At 42.9% G+C, this 22,287-nt stretch overlaps 1 protein-coding gene across 1 annotated transcript in view; it reads right to left on the bottom strand.

The window, feature by feature from the left end:
• CDC42BPB (CDC42 binding protein kinase beta) overlaps window positions 1-21,979 on the bottom strand; it is a 103,275-nt gene extending 81,296 nt beyond the window's left edge. Inside the window, 1 exon segment of the mRNA XM_040641386.1 lies at window positions 21,804-21,979. Within this exon segment, the coding sequence (XP_040497320.1) occupies window positions 21,804-21,978 (175 nt within the window). The 5' untranslated portion in view covers window position 21,979.
• Window positions 21,980-22,287: the final 308 nt, after the last annotated feature.

A 22,287-nucleotide genomic window follows, 5' to 3' on the forward strand; every position in this document is an offset into this window, starting at 1 on the left:
AGCCGGAAAGGAAGATTCGAAAGGGCAGCCCTTGCAGCCACTCCAGTAGGTCATGGGCTTTAAGGCTACTGCTTCTGAACCACAGGAAGGAACCGACCAGGCTGCTTCAGAGTGATACACTCACTTTCCTCCCAGCTTCTTCGCCTGGCCTCGCCCCCTAACAGGAGGGCCAGCGGCCACCTTCCACCAGCTGTCACCTGCCTCAGCTCAAAGAGGCTCCCGCTCCGGGGTGCAATGGCCAACGGGGCTAAGGCGGAGACAGTGCCTTATCAAAACGCTTCTAAACACGTAAAAGAATCTAGTTTTCTTTTTCCTAAAAAGAGGCTTACAAAAACTGTTTGAGGAGCAGTAATATTTTAGATGTGATAAAAACAGCTTCACTCATTTGAAATGCAAATCGATTCAATGTCAAAAATTAAATTTGCCCACTACCCACATTAAATGGTATGTCATATTACCCAACTGAACCTGTGCATCTCTGAGGTATGTTTTTAAATAAGAAAACAAACCCTCTGTGTTTGATACTTTTTCAGTAATATAAAAATGACAGCATAAAAGAAAAACAACACAAAGGAAAATAATCAAGACACTTAGGAGAAGGAGGATAGATGTTCTCCTGAATCTTTTACCTTTAACTCACTGTCCCCAAATAAATTAATTAATAGGGAGTAAGGAAGCTGTTTTTATCTAAGACTTTTTAAAGTATTACTCTGGTTTCACCCAGCCATTGGTAAGCCGGTCCTCTTCCCACTAGATGGCTAGAGATGAGACACACTAAAAAGACGGCAAATGACAGGAGACTGCCGTAAATCAGTAAAATTTTATTGGAAGGTGGGCAAATGTTTAACACTTCAGAAAAGGACATCTAGCTTTGTGCAGTCTGCATGTGCATGCTAAAAGATCCATCAAAACCACATTCTCCTTACACCAGTCCTTTGGTGAAAATGAATTATAACATTTGATCACACACACAAAAAAATCACACTTTCCCAGAATCTCTGGTGCTTCTGAGTGAACTGAATATTTACATACACCCACATTCAGCTCTTGCCTTCTTGCTTTGCCTTCTTGCCTTCTTGACCACCGCCTCCCTCCCCCAACCCTTCAAAAGCACAGCCTTGCCCCTGGCCTCCCTGGCAGGACTGCCCACACGGCTCGACCTTTCAGAGCTGGATTAAAGGAACGAAGAGCTGGATATACCGGAGAGCACAGACACGGATGAGGATGACCTAACTTTTCTTAAGTTCAGTTACAGAACCAAAGGCCTTATGACATTCAGACTCCCCACTTTCTCCAACACCAACCCCCCACCACATCTACAGAGGCCTCCTCACACCGTGTCCTGCAGGGTCCCTCTGTGCTGCCCTGAGTCACCCGGGCTGCGCCTCTGGCTTCTCCCTGCCACCACGGACCTCGCCTCTTAGGGCACTTCCGCCCGATACCTGCCAACCCCAGCGAGGGAGGGAGGAAGGCCACGTGCTCCCATGACTTCTCACGCGTCCAGACACAATGAAAACCAAAGGCCCTGCTTCGCAACCCGGGGCCACACAGTATTTTGTCTGTCTCTGCGGCTGTCGGAAACCGGTGACAGAGACTACCCTCCCCACCATCCAGCACAGAAAGGGGGGAACGACATGCAGCACAGGAAGGGGGGGCCACCAGGCACAGAATGGGGGAGGGAGAGACATCCAGCACAGGAAGGTGGGGGACACCCAGCAAAGGAAAGGGGGCCAGCCAGCCCAGGAAGGGGGGACATCCAGCTACAAAGGAGGACAGCACTTGAGAGCTCAGGCCCCAGCACCCTATATTTCAACTTACAGTCATAAACTCAGAATAAAACCAGCAAGTGCTAACAAAAGGCAAACAAAGAAAAACATAAAAAGGGGGTTAATTTCCCTACTATAAAGCATGCTAAGAAACTGATAGGAAAAAGCTGAACAAGCCAATGTAAAGTATGGGGAAAAGGGAAGGATTTTAGCTAAACATTAATCAACTCTTTAAATGTTCATAGTGTTCATTAAGATGCCCTCTGGGGAAGCCATGGGGGGGGGTGAATCAGACACGTGGGTAGGGGAGGAAAGGCGGGTCCCCATGGCCACGCTCAGGAGACAGCCGTCAACAGGACCTCGGAGGAGGAGGCAGTAAATGATCCCGCCCCTGCATCACCACTTGGAACATTAACCACCAACCTCAGTCACAGCTGACCCAACACCCAGCCCACACTCAGGATCCTAAGCCAAGTTAGCCACTGATGAAAAACACACCTCACAACAGTAAAAACGCACACAAACACACGAACAACAACAAAACATTTGGAAATAAAGTAAGAAATATCTCATTTTTTACAATAATTGCCTAACCCCAAATAACTCTATTTTCCACAAAATATACTAGGTCAACAGTGTAAGAATGATTTGCCACCAACCTTATTTGTCCAGCTAGGAAAACACTAAAAAGAAGTTAAAATGGTGTGAGCAGGATGGGGCAAAGAACTTCAACAAAAGAACTGAAAGTGGGGGGGTGGGGGAGAGAGCCTGCAGGTTAAGAGACTCAGGAGGCACGCCATACAAACGCCGTGTGCAGACTTTGTCGGGGCTGCTACAGAACAAGCCGACTGAAAATACCAACAGAAAGAGGAAATTTAAACCATGACTGAGTATTTGGTGATACTGAAAAATCTACTGTTAGCTTTTCAATGTCGTAATGTCACTATGGCTATGTTTTTAAAAATTTATTATTACTATTGTTAAAGATTTTATTTATTTATTTATCTGAGAGACTAAGAGAGGCAGAGGGAGAAGCAGGCTCCCCGCTGGGCACCCTGGGACCCTGGGATCATGACCTGAGCCGAAGGCAGACACTTAACTCTGCTTAACGACTAAGCCACCCAGGTGCCCCAACTATGTTTTTAAAGAAAGCCCTTATCTTCTTAAAGTATATACTGAAATATTTACAAATGAGACCACAGATGTCTTGGATTTGCCTCAAAATAAAGCTCTTTGGGGAATGGGGGGATAAAAATGAAGCAGACTGACCACGATCTGACAACAGTTGAATATGGGCGACAGACACAGGGGTTCATCATTCCACTCTCTACTTCTTAATGGCCGAAATTTCCTATAATAAAAGAGATCTAAATTTGCATAGGAAATACTTCCAATTGCTACCACTTTTATTAATACTATTTATGAAAATAAAGAATATCAACAGATGAAAAATTCAAGCCACTCCAAAAAAGGAATGACATTTTCATACAGGGGGTCATCTGCTATTTCTTATCTAAACAGAGGACAGTTGAAGGCTTGACATGGGACGCTAGGCTAGCCAGTTTTGAAAAATTAGTCTCCTTGTACACATACTCAAACCAGAATGACTGACTTGAAACCACAACCAGCTCTTGCTGCAAAGGACACAGGAGTTCCCCTCACTGGAAGCATATCCGGACATGAAAATCAGCTACACACCCAGTTTGTTTGTTATGACCTCGTTTGTTTTATTGCTGGCATTCCTTCTGGTCATAAAACAGTTTTATGAGCTGGTAAAAATTCTGTACAAACTCTGCAGAGCTGACATGACTAATGGTTTCAGTATTCCGCATACTAATGTATTCCTGAACCTGAGTCATACTGGCACAACACTACTCTGAACTCTGCTTTCAAAAGGCGGACTGAGATACTCTTATTGCTAAATGTTTACCCAAAGACTCCCTTTCAACTGTGGTGCTGGAGAACACTTCATGGAAAGTGAAAAACAGGTATACTTCTCCATACGGATCTTTATTTTTAAAAATATTTAAAGTTCATTATTGCAAAATATTTTTCTCAGATTATAAATATAATATTTTAGGGGCACCTGGGTGGCTCAGTCATTAAGCGTCTGCCTTCGGCTCAGGGCGTGATCCCGGGGTACTGGGATTGAGGCCCGCATCAGGCTCCTCTGCTGGAAGCCTGCTTCTTCCTCTCCCACTCCCCCTGCTTTTGTTTCCTCTCTCACTGCCTCTCTCTATGTCAAATAAATAATAAAATAAATAAAATCTAAAAAAAAAAAAAGTCTCCAGCAGACTAAAACTTTAAAATATATATATATATAATATTTTAAGCATCATTAAATTTGCAAACAGTCAACAAGAATTACTACAGCAAGTAAAAAATAAACCATAAGAAAACAGATACAGGTGGTGATGAATGACATAGATTTTTGAAGCTTTTAGTCTTAGAGGTAATGAAGTTTTATTTATATTACAAACCAATTGTGATGAAAATGCTACTGAAGAAGAAAAAATATAAAATCTGATCAACTAAGGATCTGGCAGTACTCAAAAATATCACCATTCAATAGGGACTAGTAATTTTATATTATTTTTGGGAAATTTCCTAAATAATCCATGACAAATGGAAATCCAAGGACTACCCGTATTGGAAGGAAAAAATCACTGGAAGGAAAAGTTCCAAGGTGAACAAAGAACTGGTCTCAAAAGAAACAGAAAAATCGGAGAAGAAAACGTTAAAACATTCTAAGTAATATCCTCAAAAAGAGAGGAACTCATGGCCACCCACCACCTCACCATGATCACGAAGCAGAAACTTCTTCAAGAGGGAGACACTGTGAACCTAGAATTCCATACTCAGTGAAGCAAACACCAATAAAATGAGTGGTGAATAAGGCATTTTTAGACATTCAATAGCTTGTAAAGATTACTACCCTTGATCTCTATAAGGGGGGGAATGTTACATACACATACATATATACACACATATACATATATACATAATTATGTAACACATATCCTCTCCTCGCTATGAAAAGACTCTAACAAATCACCAAAAAAACCAGAATCCAATGAATAGTGATGTGAAGATAAGAAACAGTGGCAGCTGAGTATGACCCAGAAGCAGCACAGGAAGTTAGAAATTGCAGGGAACTCTTCGGTACTGAAATCTGGATGATTCTCCTGCTCAAGGCACAAGATAGGCACATTCTCTCTGGGTCCAGTCATACAACTCGGTTTCACAGTGAATAAAAGTTATATAACCATAATTACGGGCAGACCCTGGAGACACTGTGGGTTCGGTTCCAGACTAGCACCATAAAGTGAGCATCACAACAAACGAGTCAAATGAACTTCCTGGGTTCCCAGGGCATGCCAAAGTTCTGTTTACACTATACCGTAGTCCATTATATTTGCAATAGCATTATGTCTAAAACGTCAATGTTCATACCTTAATTAAACATACTTCATTGAGAGGTGCCTGGGTGGCTCAGTCAGTTAAGCGTCTGCTTTGGGCTCAGGTCGTGATCTCAGGATCCTGGGATTGAGCCCCACGTTGGGCTCCCTACTCAGCGGGGAGTCTGCTTCTCCCTGCGCTGCTCCCCCTGCTTGTGCGCACGCGCTCTGTCTCTCTCAAATAAATAAAGTCTTTTAAAAAAAAATACCTCATTGCTGGGGCGCCTGGGTGGCACAGCGGTTAAGCGTCTGCCTTCGGCTCAGGGCGTGATCCCGGCGATCAGGGATCGAGCCCCACATCAGGCTCTTCTGCTATGAGCCTGCTTCTTCCTCTCCCACTCCCCCTGCTTGTGTTCCCTCTCTCGCTGGCTGTCTCTATCTCTGTCGAATAAATAAATAAAATCTTTAAAAAAAAAAAAAATACCTCATTGCTGACAGCGCTCACCGTCATCAGGGCTCTCAGCCCATCACAGTCTCTTTGCTGCAGGAGGGCTGGCCCCCGTGGTGCTGGCAGCTGACTGGTCAGGGTGGTGGGCGCTGGAGGCAGGGGAGCCCATGGCAATGTCTCAAAATAAGACAAGAAGGAAATGTGCTGCACTGATGGGCTCTTCCTTTCATGAACAATTTCTCTGTAGCAGGCGATGCTGTTGATAGCATTTTTGCCACAGGAGAACGTCTTCCGAAATGGGGATCAGTGTTCTCAAACCGGCTGCAGCTTTCTGGACGCCGTTCATGGGAGGGTCTAGGTCCTTCGTTACCATCCCAGCAGCGTTCCCAGCATCTCCACCAGGAGCGGTCTGCCTCTCAAGAACGCACGGTCTCTGCTCACCCACAAGAAGCCAGGCCTCCTCCTTTCAAGTTTTATCATGAGATTGCAGTAACTCAAATATAATAATAATGAAAAAGTTTGAAATATTGCAAGAATTAGCAAAATGTGACACAGACATGAAGTGAGCAAATGCTATAGGAAAAATGGTGCTGACAGACTTACATGATGCAGGATTACAACAAACCTTCAATTTGTAAAAAACGCAGTATCTGTGAAGCGCAATACAACAAGGTATGCCTGTATTATGAATGCTATTTATTAATTTCCAATTCTTACAACCAACTTAGACCAAACAAGGAAGACTTCATTATAGTCACAGAACATAACATCCATGCTACAAGCTTTGACACCATAAAACTGATAATTCTAATTAACTTTTTTTAACCACTTAAGAGATTTTATTTTAGAGAGAGTGCGCACGAGGGAGTGGGGGGGGGAGCCAAAGGGGAGGAAGAGAAATGGAGAAAGAATCTCAGGTGGACTCCGTGTTCACCATGGAGCCTGACACGGGCTCGATCTCACCACCCTGAGATCGAGACCTGACCTGAAACCAAGAGTCAGATGCTTGACCGACTGAGCCACCCAGGTGCCCCCTAATTACTCTTCGGTGAAAATAAATTTGAAAATTATGTCACAGATAAAAGGAAATTAAAGTAATTAAATGATTTTATATATAAGTCCACTAACTACAGACACCCCCCCCCGCTGGGAATATAAATTAAAAATTAATAAACAAACATGAACACAACAGGCTCAACTGTGCAGTTAGGGGGAAAAAATGCCATGGCCAAGTGTGCTTCATCCTGGGAATGCATGAATGATTCCTTAGCATTATGTATATTAATATACATATACGTAACAATAAAATTAATAGTCTATCAAAAGCAAAAATCACAACCCTCTTGATACATGCAATAACCATATTTCAACATTAACTTCTCATGAAAAACTTAAAACTATGAATAGGAAAATATTTTGATATTAAAAAGCCTTTCAAATCAATATTCAATTTTAATGAGAAGTTTAGAATATACTCTAAAATTAAAAAAGAAATAAAAAGTTATATACAATTAGGGGGAAAAAGATTTTTACTTTCTATGGCATACCTTCTGCTTTGTTTCAATTTATTAAATCATGAGCACATGTTATTTTTGTAATTTTAAAACTATTTAAAATAAAAATAGCACTGGCCTAATGTAAGTTTTCTGATTTATGTTCTGATATTTTTAATACATGGTACATGGGGCAATCCTAAATCACAGAGAACTGTAACTTGGACCATCCACAATCATCCTCCACAAACAACGACAGAATTCAAAGTTATGGGGGAGTAACTCAAGAAATGTCTGGGAAGGAATTTTTAAAGAAAAACTGACCAGTGATATGTAGACGCACTGCAGTCAAAGAAACTCTCTGGAGAATTTAAAAACCAAAGCAATTTGTGGTAGAACTCCTCATTAACAGCCCCAAAAATGGCCACCCCGTATGTCCACTCAGTGAGTGCACAAATGGTGACACACAAATACAGTGGAACGCTGTACAGCGAGCAGAAAAAATGAACAGCAGTTACACTCAACAGCATAGATGGATCTCAATTACTTTTACTTGCAGTTACTTTTTCACTGTGGTAAAACATTAAACTTGCCATTTTAACCATCTTTAAGGTTGGCCAACGGGGAAAAAAAGAGGGACTCAAACTGCTAAAATTGAAATGAAAGAGGAGACATTCCTACAGATCTTACAGAAATGAAAGGATTAAGAAGTACTATGAATGGACTCTACGCCAACAAATTAATCTAGATAAAATGGACAAATTCCTAAAAAAGATAAAAATTATGAAACTGACTCAAGAAGAAAGAGAAAATGTTAACAGATGTACAAGTACAGGGGTTGAATCAGTAACCCAAAAACTAACCAAAGAAAAGCCCAGACAGCTTCCCAGGTGAACTGGGAATCTGGCAGTTCCTCGAAATCAAATATTTAAATACAAATTTTTCACAAACTCTTAAAAAAAAAAAAAGAAAAAGGACAGAACACCTTCTAACTCATTTTATAAGTCCAGTATTAACCCTGATATCAAAACTAGACAAAGACATTCAAAGAAAGAAAAAACCACAAACTGGTATCTCTTACAAATATTGATGTAAAAATCCGCAACAAAGTACTAGCAAACCAAATCCAGCCAACACAGAAAAAGAATTGTACACCACGACCAAGTGGGATTTATCCCAGGAATGTAAGGTTAGTTTAACATACAATAATTAATGTAATACACCATATATCAACAGAATAAAAAACAAAAGCAACATGATTATCTCAATGGACCCAGAAAAAGTTGACAAAACACAACACCCTTTTAGGAAAAAACACTCAATAAACTAGGAATAGAAGGAAACTTCCTCAACCTGATAAAGGGCATCTATGAAAATTCACAGCTACAAGCATACTTAATAGTGAAAGACTTAGATGCTTCATCCCTAAGATCAGGAATAAGACAAGAATGTGCTCTCTTGCCACTTCTACCCTACACTGCGCTGGACGTTCTAGCCAGGGCAATTAGGCAACACCACAAAAGAACATCCAGCCTGCAAAGGAAAAAGCAAACTATTTCTCGCCACAGGTGATATAATTTTACATATAAAAATCCTAAGGAATCCACTAAAAACTATTAGAACTAATAAATGAGTTCAGCAATTTTGCAAGATACCAGATCAGTATTTTTAAAAAATCCATTGTTATGTGTATACATTTGCAATGAACAATCTGAAAATGAGATTAAGAAAACAATTCCAGGGGTGCCTGGGTGGCTCGGTCATTAAGCGTCTGCCTTCGGCCCAGGGCGTGATTCTAGGGTCCTGGGATGGAGCCCCGGATCGGGCTCCCTGCTCCACTGGGAGCCTGCTTCTTCCTCTCCCACTCCCCCTGCTTGCATTCCCTCTCTCGCTGGCTGTCTCTCTATCAAATAAATAAATAAAATCTTAAAAAAAAAAGAAAAAAAGAAAAAAAAATTCCATTTACAATAGCGTGAAAAAAATCTTAGGAATAATTTAACAAAATAATTGCAAATGTTATACTGTGTTTTGTAAATAAATTAATGTAACCGAAAAAACACTTATAAAGTTAAAATGGCAAATTTTATATATTCGTATTATGCCACAATAAAAAAGTAAAAACAAACACATTAAGCTCTGAAAACTACCAAATACTTTTGAAAAAAAAATTTTAAAGCTCTAAATAAGTGGAAAGACATTATGTTCACAGACAGAAAACTTAATATTGTTAAAATAGCAATACTCCCCCTAGGGATGTACTGTATGGTGACTAACATAATAAAAAATTATTATAAAAAAATAGCAATACTCCCCAAATTCACCTACAGATCCAACACAATCTCTATCAGAATCCCAGATGGCTTCTTTATAGAAACTGACAAGCTGATCCTAAAATTCATACTGAAATTCAAGAAACTCAAAATAGCCAAAACCACCTTGAAAAAGAACAAAGTTGGAGGACTTGCACTTCCTGAATTCTAAACTTACTACAAAACAACAGTAATCAAGACAGTATTGGTACTGGCATAAGGACTGGCATAAATCTCAAAAGAACACAACTGAGAGCCCAGAATAAACCCATACATTTATTAACTGATTTTGACAAGGATGCAAGATTATGCCATGGGAAAAGAACAGTCCTTCAATAAATGGTGCTAGGATAACAGGATATGCACATGCAAAAGAAAGATAAATGAATGTGGTTCCCTATCTCATACCATATACAAAAACTGAGTCAAGTGGATCAAAGACCTACATATAAGATCTGAAACTATAAAACCCTTAGAAGAAAACACGGGTATAAATCTTTGTGACCTCGGATTTGGCAATGGAGTCATTATTTATTTATTTATTTATTTGAGAGAAAGAGTGAGCATAAGCAGGGGGAAGGGCAGAGAGAGAAGCAGACTTCCTGCTGAGCAGGGAGCCGGAGGAGGCCGGGCTGGATCCCAGGACCCTGAGATCATGACCTGAACCAAAGGCAAATGCTTCACTGACTGGGCCACCCTGGCACCACTTGGCAAGGAATAGGACACCGAAGTCAACAAAATTTAATAAACTTCATCAAAATTTAAAACTTCTGTGCTTCAAGGAAACCATCAAGAATGTGAAATGACAACCCACAGTATATAGGAAAATATTTGCAAATCATACATTTGGTAAAGGTTTAATATCCAGAATATATAAAGAACTCTTACAACTCAACAACAAAAAGACAACACAATTTAAAAGTGGGCAAAAGAACAGACATTTCTCCAAAGAAGATATACAAATAACCAATAAACACAAGAAAGGATGTTCGACCCTATGAGCCTTTAGAGGAAAGTAAATCAAAACTAAAATGAGACACCATTCACTAGAATGGCTAGAATAAAAGAGACAATACCAAGTGTTGGCAAGGCTATGGAAAAACTGGAAGTCTTACATGCTGTTGGTGGAAATGTATACTGGTACAGCTGCTATGGAAAACAGTCCGGCAGTTCCCCAAAACACTAAGCATAGTTACTGAATGACCCAGCAATTCTACTCCCAGGTATACACCCAAGAGAAACGAAAACATATGTCCACACCAAAACTGGTACATTAATGTTCCCAGCAGCATTCTTCGTAATAGTTGAAAGGTAGAAACAACCCAAATGTTCATCAACTGATGAACGGATAAACAAAACCTGAACTATCTATGTAATGGAGTGTTATTTGGAATTGAAAGAGACAAAATACAGGAATATCCTTGAAAACATTATGTTAAGTAAAAAGGATCCAGTCACAAAAGACCACAGGAAATGTCTAAAACAGGCAAATATATAATGAGACGAGATCAGTGGTTGCTTAGGGCTGACAGCTAAAAGGTACAGGGTTTCTTTCAGAGGTGATGAAAATGTTTGTGATTCAACAGTGGAGATGGTTACACAACTCTATGAATATATTAAAGCTATTGGACTGTATAATTTGAACAGGTAAATTGTGTGCAAATTATATTTCAATAACGCTATTACCAAAAAAAGAAAGAAAAAGAAAGTAAATAAACTATCTGGTAACTGTAAATGCCAGAGAAATCTTTCTTTCCCACTAAAATAAACTCAATCAGCCGTGCAGTTTAAGTTTCTCTCATCTTGCTGATAGACATCAGTTTTTGTTCCAGTAACCCTCTTCATGTATTATTTCACAAGGATTATCAAAACTTCATAAAGGCAAACCTTGCTTTAAAAAAAAAAATAATTAAATATTTGTAGAAGGATATATACCCAGGCTTATCACTTTGGTTACATAAAACCATAATGCTGATGTTTTCAGAAACATTTCTTGTCCTGATACAGTCTAATATAAATGCCATCCTTGATACCTTAATTAACTGACGAAATTGGGAATAGAGCGCTCCCAGTAACTTCCCAATTTGCTGCGAGACAATATACCCCACATATTCAAAAGCAGTGCTTTACTGACATTTTCCCACATTAACTTTAAAGGTACATTAGAAGAGTGACTTGTTAATACACTTAAAAGACTTTTCAACAATCTGATCTCAAATACTTGCAGTTAAAAAAGAAGCAGGTCCATTTGCGACAGAGCTGCAAAATTATTTTTAAAAGATTACTGTATACCCACTAATTATGAAATCAACATCTTTCTCAATAGCGAAGAATAGAAATGCAATTTCCAGGCGGCGCCTGGCTGTCTCAGTGTGAAAGCATGTGACTCTTGATCTCAGAGTCATCAGTTCGAGCCCAACATTGGGTGTGGAGCCTACTTTAAAAAAAATTAAACTAAACTAAATAAATAAATAAATAAATACTATTTCCTGTTAAAAATAACATATAAGTTAAAATAAATTCAGCTCCCTGATTTTAATTTTTTTAAACAAAATGAGAGAAATTCAATGATTTCAGTTCAATTCTTTCACATGAAAAGGGTAAAACACAACAGAGCAACAGCCTTAAAATGTAATTTGGGTGTCATGGTAAGGGAGGTCTATTTACCTTTGGATTTCATTTCTGTTACTTGTTTTTAGAAAATTATGAGTGGCAAGAACATTTCTTCTTCTGTTCTTGATTTTAAACTGGTGATACCTGGGGCGCACGGGTGGCTCAGTTGGTTAAGCACTTGCCTTCGGCTTAGATCATGATCTCAGGGTCCTGGGGTAGAGCACCTGGTCAGGGTCCCTGCTCAGTGGGGAGTCTGCTACTTCTTCCGCCCCTCCCCCCACCTTGTGTGCTCGCTGGGGCGCAGGCGCACACATGCTCTGTCTCAAATAAATATCTAAATAAATAGTTGGTGATACCTTCCTTCATACCAAGAATTTAAACAGAATCAGCTCCATGTCAGTTCAAGAAAGATCAAAGCTTATGCACATGGTCTCTGGGTCACAAACACCCCCCCCAACTGCAAACATCTCCACACTGCGGGTCTCCAGAGGTCCCTCCCTGCTTCAGCCCTGTGCCCACACTAGAGGAGCTGCTCCCCAGCCATCTGAAGAAGCACTTTCCAGGAACCCCTTTTCCTTTTCAGCGCACCCATACTATAACTCCCCCTTCTTCACATCCCTTTCCTACCCCCCTTCCACTAGGATGCAGTTCCTAGAGAAAAACTTGTCCTTATTTCCCATGTCTTCCTTCTACTTACTGGGGGAAGCTTTCTAATACATGAGTAAGCATACGAATAGAAATGCCAATACAACCAAGTCAAAGAAAATAGAAATTATTTCGACTTCACACAGTGATGAAAAAACTAGGATACCTTTCAGAACACCCGCCTTAGCCTTACACCATCTGAAAATGCTACTAAAATGATAGCTTATGATTACCATGGGACACAGCCTCAAGGATAACATGAGCCCCAGGAGAACAGGGATTCTGTTCATCATTGCAGTGCCTAGGACTTTTAAAGTCCTTAAAAATACTTGTTGAACGAGTGACAAGAGATGACAGCAGCCTAGAAATGTCAGCATAACTCTGCACAGTGGGAAAAGCCAATGCACAAGCCATGATTAATTTAGCAAAGCTAGAAAACCGAAAGTTATTGTGTGTGAGGTAGGGGTAAGGCGGCTCGGGAATGATCAGAAGCACCGGCATCTCTGAGGGTCTAAATGTGAACAGAGAAAAAACAGGACTGGCTTTGAATCTGTACGAGAAGCAGCGACACCCTCCTCCTTCTGTTCCCTCCCTCTTCCATCAACTCTCCACCTCACCCTACCTTCCCCAAAAGCCAGCCTATCCCACACTACTCCGCACTGCCCAAGCAGGACACCAGAAACCCCTCTCTGGGGAAAGTGACAGGCCCAAAGAAAGAATTACTTTAGCAATTTCTGGTAGTGGCCCTCAAATTGGCAGGTCCCCATCCTATTTCCTAACGGTGAGACTCAACACTTAAAAGTTTGTCCGTGCACATGGGGAGTTTCTAATCAGCCCCCTCACAATTATGAAAAGACAGCCAATAATCAGCAGACAACTGGAGAGATGCTTGTGACATCAAAGACAAAGACCAAAGCAGGAAAGAGGAGAACAAGGACTCAGAAGAGAGAGACAACACAGAAAACAAAAGAAAATGTCTATATAACATAAATGTGTATAAATAAATCAATTTTAAAAAATCTTTAAAGAAATACATTGCCAGGGCGCCTGGGTGGCTCAGTTGGTTGAATGTCTGCCTTGGGCTCAGTGGTGATCCTGGAGTCCTGGGATAGAGCCCCACGTCAGGTTCCATCAGGCAGGGAATCTGCTTCTCCCTCTGCCCCTCCCCCCAGCTTTTGTGCAGGCATTCGGTCTCTCTCAAATAAATGAAATCTTTAAAAAAAAAAAGTGCATTGTCTTCATGAAACGAAAATAGGATGTTATAAAAAGGAATGGTGAGAACAAAAACACTTAGTAATGAAAGATAGACAACAGAAATAAAAATTCAGTGTAAGGACTAGAAGATACAGTTGAGGACCTCTTCCAGAAAACTCAGAAGCAGCAGCTAAATGAACAGAAAAAAGCAGGAAAAGGGAATTAGGAGAACACTCCAGAAGGTCCAACCACTGAACAACAGGAGATCAAGAAGGCTACAGTGGAGAAACCACGGAAGAGATCATCAAGAGACAATATAGAAAAGTTTCCAGAGCTGAAGGACCCAGTGTCCCCACCAGAGAGACCCACCAAGAACGCTGGGAATAGACAGAATTCCCAGATAAGACAAGTCACACAAAGTCCTAGGGGTCACTGTGGGGTCTGGCTGCTCAATACCAACAAGGGAAGGTGGACAGTGATAGAGCGACACCTTCAAACTTCGGGGGAAATGACTCCCGACCTAAATCCAGTACCCAGGCAGTCTGTCACTCAACTGTGAGGGAGGAAAAGGCATTTTCTGACACCGTAGGTCTCAAAAATTTATCTCTGATGAACCCTTTCTCGGGAAGCCACTAGAAGACACAGTGTACCAAAAGGAGAAGACATAAAATCCAGAAAGGGGAATTCAACAGAGAGACACCAAAAAAATTCCCACAAGGAATGAAGAGAAATGCTAGGAATACTGCTACACACTGGGCCTAGAGCACAAACAGCCTCCATGAGAACAGGAACAGAAAAGGCTTCGAGGGGTGGAAGGTGACAGGCTGGGCGGGGCGCGCGCAAGGTGCGTTACAGTGCTGAGATATTCCAGCTTCAAACCAAGGACTATACTTAGCACCGTACGCTGGCATCTAAGCTAGAGGAAGAAACGTAACTCATTCCAATAAACACAGATATAATTCCCTGTCTCAGTAAAGACAGGCAACTAACTGCATCCTGTGTGGCTTAGTTAAGATATTTAACCTAGCTAGAACAACATAAACACTACCAATTTAAACACAAATTATTACATAACAATATTTGGAAAAAGGGAGACAGAGGACAGGTGGGCAGAGAAGGTATATAAAAGTTCTGTAAGCTTCTCTTCCACAGTAAGAAGTCAACAGATCATGTCTAAAACACAAAAATCAGAAATCAGTAATATAAAGCATGCTTTATAGAAACATGGAATTTGAGGCAAGAACTGGTAAATAAGCACAACATCCCAGATCCTTCCCCTCTTCCACAGTAATACAACACCTTTGCCCTGCTGCCTGGAATGCAGAAGGGACAGCCACCATCAGATGCTGGACCAAGAGCAGGAAAGGGCCCAGGTCCCCAAGGACTTGTTGGAATGAGCTGTTTACTAGCCCTGCCCTGCCCACATACCAATCCCACAGGAGACAGAAGGCACCCTGATTTTGGTTAAGTTGCTGTTAGCTGGTTGTGCTACTGGCAGCTGAATGTGATCCTGAGACGGATGATTATCAAACAGAAACAGAGGGGTTAGAAATGGCTGCTTATGAAAGTTAAAACCCAGAGTTACTAAGTAAATGCATAACTTTAATAAAGGTAAAATTATATTTGAAGAAAATCACGGGGTATGGTTAGAAGTGCTGTTAATCTCAACTTCTAAAACTAAGATTATATGGGTCTTTTTAGGTCAGTTTTACCTGATTTATTAAAGGCAATAGAATATGAAGTATTTGAAAGAGGGAGTGATGAAAGGAACAGCAGTGTCTAAGGCTGACTGGTACAAGTATTGAAATCTCAGACTGAGAAAGGCATTCATTTGGGTCTGCGGGCTTGAGAGCTTCAGCTAGGCCAGTGATGATGGGAATGGAAGGAAAGGTTACAATAAAACAGATATTTCAAAGCAGGTGCCTACAAGGTAGCCCAAGGTTGGTCATAGTCCAGTGAACAAGAAAACCCCTGCTAGAAGGCTGCTGGCTCCGAAAAGATCAGGGAAAATGTCCTGAGCCCGGTTTACCCAAGGGAGAGCAGGGATGGGGATGGAGCGCAGACCACATGGCCACTCCAATTTCTAAAGTATTCACAAACCTATGACTCTGTAATTGTGGAGGCTAGAGAAATTGCCATCCCTGTGACATCTGAAGTCACCTCCGAGTAAGTTCCACAGGTCTCCAAGGCAGCTCCGATACAAGGACAGAACTGGACTGAAACATGATCCAATTCAAATTTCTCTCTGAATTTCTAATTCTTTTCTAAAGATAACAAAATCCGAAGTTCTATTATATAATTGATCCTTTGTGCAAAAAAAATTTTTTTTAAGATTTTATTTATTTGACAGAGAGAGAGGCAGCGAGAGAGGGAACACAAGCAGGGGGAGTGGGAGAGGGAGAAGCAGGCTTCCTGCTGAGCAGGGAGCCCGACATGGGGCTCGATCCCAGGACCCTGGGATCATGACCTAGCGGAAGGCAGACGCTTAACAACTGCGCCACCCAGGCGCCCTGCAAAATTTTAATCTAAAAACAATTTTGTTGCCAGCTACCTACCCGTCAATGAAACTGACCAAAAACCTAAAGCACAGATCAGATCCTTCAGATCCTGCTGTAAAGTATGACCTTTATTTCATAGTTAGTATCTATCTGTCTTCAAAAAACAGTTTTCTCCGGTAGATTTTTAAGTCCTTATGTAGTTCAGGTTGTCAAAACACTTCTGGTTTTAAATCTAAGGAAAGTGTTCTTTTCCTCTCACCCATTTTCCTTATTAAGAGAGCATTTGTGTGAGCTTTTCACCCAAGTTTAAGATAACCCTAAACACTGTCATTCTTGACCATTCTAAGAAGCTAAGAACCAAAATTAAACTTGGGACAGGGACTAAAAGGTGTTATGGGGACAAGTTAGGGTGATGTGATTACAGGGTTTTCATGGTTTTTTTTAAAAAACTACTTCAAAACCTTAATTTTATCTCCTTTTTGATTTAAAAAAAAAAAAGGTAAAAATCTCAATTTGGTTTCCTCCGGCAAGATCCTTTTACTTTTTAGTCATAAAAAAACTTTTTGTCTCTTTACCAAGAAAAGCACTCAATAGTTTCACCGTACTTAATATAGTTTGGAATTAACAGTCCTGTTTGCTCCTGTGTTTGTCCAGCATCGCCGACGTCAGCACAGACAGGAGATTTCTAAGGGCACCAGGCTCTGCAACCAGAGGCAGGGCAAAGGCAGAAGGAGCCAGCTCTATCCACACTGTCGCATTCTGATGATTTTATCTCAGGCACCTGAGTAGCGCGCACGGAGCGTGACCGGCTGCAAGTCACAACCCTTCTCAAGAGGCTCACACAGCGGTATCCTGCTGGAAACCAATTCACTCCGGCACCAACCTTGGTTATTTAAAGCCTAGATTTAACACACTAAGCGTGTCACACACGAAGTGAAACGGCTGTTCACTTCGAAACCCAAATGTCAACAGACGAGGTTTTAGGAGAGAAAAGGTAAGGCTGGCTTGTTAAGGTTTAATGGTTTCAACTGTCCCATCACATGCCCTGTGGTCAATATCACCAGGCATTTCCTTTTTTTTTTTTAAAGATTTATTTATTTGACAGAGATAGAGACAGCCAGCGAGAGAGGGAACACAAGCAGGGGGAGTGGGAGAGGAAGAAGCAGGCTCACAGCAGAGGAGCCTGATGTGGGGCTCGATCCCATAACGCCGGGATCACGCCCTGAGCCGAAGGCAGATGCCTAACCGCTGTGCCACCCAGGCGCCCCTCACCATGCATTTCAAATAGCTACTTACAAGTCTAAATTATGTTAACTTAATTTTTCTTATGCAATTCCAGTATTTCCCTCCAATTTAAATCTTATTCAAAAAACCTGTTTAAGCCATTCCCATGTTACACAAACATTCCATCTGGAAGAACTGTTATGTATCAAACCAAAATGTATCGTGAGATGCTCAGCATCTCCGCACCAGTTAAGCCTGAATGTATTCAATTTGGTAGAGTCATCCGGCTCACATCTGGGCTGAGGTCCCCGGGCTAACGGCTACGAAAATTCACATGGATGAAGGTACTGCTGCATTCGTAACAAGTAAAATCACAAATGAGGAGAGTAAAGAGTGCTAGAAAGGATTAATTCTATTCCTTATACCTGAAGTACAGTGGCACAGTAGAGGAAGGTGCCCTGGGGGTGCCCGGGTGGCTCCGTGGTCGGGCGTCTGCCTTCAGCTCAGGTCATGATCCCAGGGTCCTGGGATCAAGCCCCTCATCGGGCTCCCTGCTCAGCAAAGAGCCTACTTCTCTCTCTCACTCCCCCTGCTGTGCTCCCTCTCTAGCTGTCTCTGCCAAATAAATAAATAAAATCTTAAAAAAAAAAAAAAAAAAAACAGGAAGGTGCCCTGGACTGCAAATGGGGAAGCCCACACTGAGGTGCACATCTCCAAGACGTGCCTCCACCAGCTGCAAGCTCTAGGCTTCCCACCTGGTCCGCAGGCCATGCAGGGCCAGAGTACAGAGCCACTGTCATCCACCCACTGCCAATGGGCTGGGACTTCAAACATCAGCTCCATCCAACTGTAACACTAGCCATTATATTTAAGCCTTGAAAAAAAATTTAACACATGTAAAAGTATTTTTATGTAACAAAGATAAGAGATAGCAAATTCATCTCATTTACTTGTATTTGTTACTATTTACTTGTAGAAATTTCAAAGTGTTCTACTTTGAATGGGATCAATTTGCATTAAAATACAGCTTAAAGAAATACAGATGCAAAGCAGGGTATTTCCAACTTTTAATTAAAGTCCAGGATTTCACAGAGGAAGCTAATCAAACTATAAACATAATCAAGGGAAAATGAAAGACCTAAAATGAAGGTCTTTAAGCTGGGCTCCGATGACTCTTGTCCCATGCAACCACTGTGGCAAAAAGGGAATAAGAGCCAGAAAGTCTTCTTTTAAAACTTAAAAACGGGGCACCTGGGTGATGCAGTCAATTAAGCATCTGACTCAATTTCAGCTCAGGTCATTATCTCAGAGCCGTGTGACTGAGCCCCACATCGGGCTCTGCAATGGGTGTGGAGACTGCTTGAGGCTCGCTCTCTCTCTCTCTCTCTCTCTCTCGCTCTGCACCCATGCACTCTCTAAAAAACTAAAAATAATTTAAAATAAAACTTCAGAGAAAGACAATACACCATATGATTTTACTCATGTGGAATTTAAGAAACAAAGTAGATGGAACATAGGGGAAGGGAAGGACAAATAAAATAAGATGAAAACAGAGGGAGGCAAACCATAAGAGACTCTTAATCACAGGAAACAAACTGAGGGTTGCTGGAGGGGAGGGGAGGGGGTAGGGGATGGGGTAAGTGGGGGATGGGCTTAATTAAGGAGGGCACGTGGTATAATGAGCACTGGGGGTTATATACAACTGATGAATCACTGGATTCTACCCCTGAAACCAATAAGAAATTCATTATCACCTGTTGTTATAATAAACCATAAAATAAATAAATAAAAACTTTATTACCTATACTTTCCAAATTTCCTAAAAGATTTCTCAGTAACTCTCAAAATCTGAACTGAATAGCTGTTATTTCTTCATTAAGTTTCAAGATTTCTACCTAAATTAGACACCTACCAAGATGTGGAAGGTGGGGAGAGACTGGCCCTCTGCATGACAGGACTCCACAGACTGCAGGCTTCAAACACCATGCAGAGTGTGAACGAACGACTTAGCAACCCCAGGATGACAGCTTATGTCTACGTTTCCAGAGCAGAAGTAATTCCACTTGAAGTCAGGTCACCTGATAATGCTCCACAATTCCACCTGATGGACCATCCTTCACCTTCCACTAGTAATACGCAGGCATTCTAAGTAACACTAAATAATGACTGTACACACCTCTTCATTAGTAACGCACTCCTGCAGAGCTACAAGTGTACAGGTTAACATGCGTGAGATTAAATACTACATCCTATCTTATTAGTATTTAGAAGTAGTATTAGTATTTCATTAAAACGCCACCTTAAACCTCAGTCCATTTCTCTTCCCTGCAATTTAAGGTTTACACTCCGGTGCAAATTGACTCATTTGTAATCATAATTTCCAAAACGCCACAATACAATTTCGAAAATATTTCTAAGTGATAGCACACAGCTTCTGTTTCGATTTGGAAAGGGCATATCTCATAAAATAAGACCTCCACATATGCTGAGAAGAGCCTTCTCCAGTGAAGCCCACCACTGCAGAGTGGCCTGTACAGTCTGCTGGGGAGGGGGCTACACAAGAACCACCCACATACAGGGTGTCCGGCTCTCAGACTTCAGCCCACAGAGCCCAGCTGGGCCACACCTCACCACTACAACAACCCTCCCTCCACCTCTCCTTTCCATCACGCTCCTACCCACACACTGTGCACGGAGTTGAACCTGATTGTGGAACTGTCTGGATTTCAACATCAAATGCTAAAGGAAAGGTAAATACAATATTCAGAAGGCTCAGATATAACAAGCACCAATGACCTCACTTTCAAAGCAAGTGTGAAAGTGAGTTAATTATTTGGTTGAAAATCACATCACCAATAAAGGACCCCAGAAAGTGAACGCTCTCATTTTACGGACATTGTATATAACCAAGTCCGGTGGTCCCCACCGAAATAAAGCATAATGGGCTGTCCTGGGGCTCTGGGCCTCCTTTCTCCTGCTGCTCTCACAAAACATCATTTCACTAAAAAGCAAAAAACAAACCCCCTAAAGAATATTTCCATTTAAATTTTAATTAGTAAACCCCAAGTCCCAGTTACCCTTTTGGCAGAGTAGGAGGCCTCACCTCAGAATACATTTCTTTCTTCGTGTAAATATCAGCTTTATCAGCCCCAAAGATTAGAAATTACTGGTTCAAACTGCACAGTCCTAGCCCAATGATGCATGTGCCCCAAGGATGGGATTTTCTTAGGTTTGGCCTGAACACAAGCACTGTATGTTCCTACTGGGTCGTTCCCGGTGAGTCTGAGGGTCTGGACAGGATGCCCATGTCAGAGATGAAGCGAAAGGGTTTCACTTTACACGTGTAGCTGTCTTCGGGATTCTAATGATCATCGAATGGCTTAATCAAGCTTTTGTCCTAATAAAGCAAAATACGTTAGTTGATCAACGATTTGAGCGCTATGGATCCTTGAATAAACTAGAGAAGGCATGCAAAGATCAGATGAAGAAAGTTTTTAAACGCTTCCCATATACTGACCGTTCTAGCTGCCCCCAACGTATTACAAGGATCTAGCGCAATCACAATGAAAAGAACCAATTTGCTCTTGCAAAATAAGGCTTTTAACCTGAAAACTTTCTTGGAGATGCTCCGGTAAAGGGTGTTCAAGCCCTAGGCATCCAGGAGATGCAGCAGGCTGTCACCTAGGAGGGGCCGATAAAACCGGGCTCCCCGGAAATGCACACGCAGATAGGAGGCCCACCGGGCGGTGGAGGGCGCAGATATAAAAATCGCACGCGGCTGCCCCCACAAGCCAGCAGGGTGTGCGGGGGGGCCTCGACGCTGACTCTGGACCCCAGAGCGAGGGGCAGGGGCAGGGGTGGGGGCGGATTTCCCGGGGAGTGCTGCAGGAAATGATATCCAGACTCGGAGGGTGGATCTAGGAAGCGGCCCGGGCGATGGCCGGCGGCGGAGAGCGAGTGGGGGTGGGAACGGAGGATGTGGCTCCCAGGGGCAGGATGAGGGGGCGGGACGGCCGAACGCGGATGCGCCAGGACCAAGGAGGAGGGCAGGGAGGGACCCAGAGCCGCTAAGAGACGAGGGCGCAAGGGGCGGCTCGAGAGGAAGGGGGCGGCGGGTCTGGGGGCTCGGGGAGGCAGGAGGAGCAGAAGGCTGAGAGCGGGGAGGAGGAGAGGGCCGGGGGCGGAGGCACAGGCCGGCGCCCCGCGCGCACTTACCCCACTCGAGGAACTCGGCCACATACTTGTCGCGCCGCAGGGCCGAGTGGCTGCACTCGGTGTACAGGCAGACGAGCACGTCGAGCAGCGTCTCCACGCTCAGGGCGCTCTCGTTGCGCCAGGGCCCGTCCAGGAGCAGCTGCTCCAGCTTCTTAAGCCGCACCTTGGCCGACATGGTGTCGCGCGGCCCGCTCCCAACGCCCCGGACTCTCGCCGCCCGCTCGGCCAGTCCGTCAGGGCGAGCCCTCGGGGGCCCGGCGGCCGCGAGCCCCGGCAGCTGCGGCGCCTCGTCGCCGCACCGTCCGCGTCGTCGCGCCCCGGCCTAGGCCGACATCTTGGGCTCGGTCCCGGCGGCGCAGCGTCTGGGGCGCCGGGCCCCGCGGGTCCATGGGCCGGTCTCCTCCCCTCGGCGCCGCCGCCCGCCCCGCCCGGCGCGGCCCGCCCTCGCCTAGCCCCGCCGCGCGCCCTTCAGCCCCGCCCGCGG

The sequence above is a fragment of the Ursus maritimus genome, unplaced genomic scaffold (assembly GCF_017311325.1).
Source record: "Ursus maritimus isolate PB19 unplaced genomic scaffold, ASM1731132v1 scaffold_25, whole genome shotgun sequence".
NCBI lineage: Eukaryota > Metazoa > Chordata > Mammalia > Carnivora > Ursidae > Ursus > Ursus maritimus.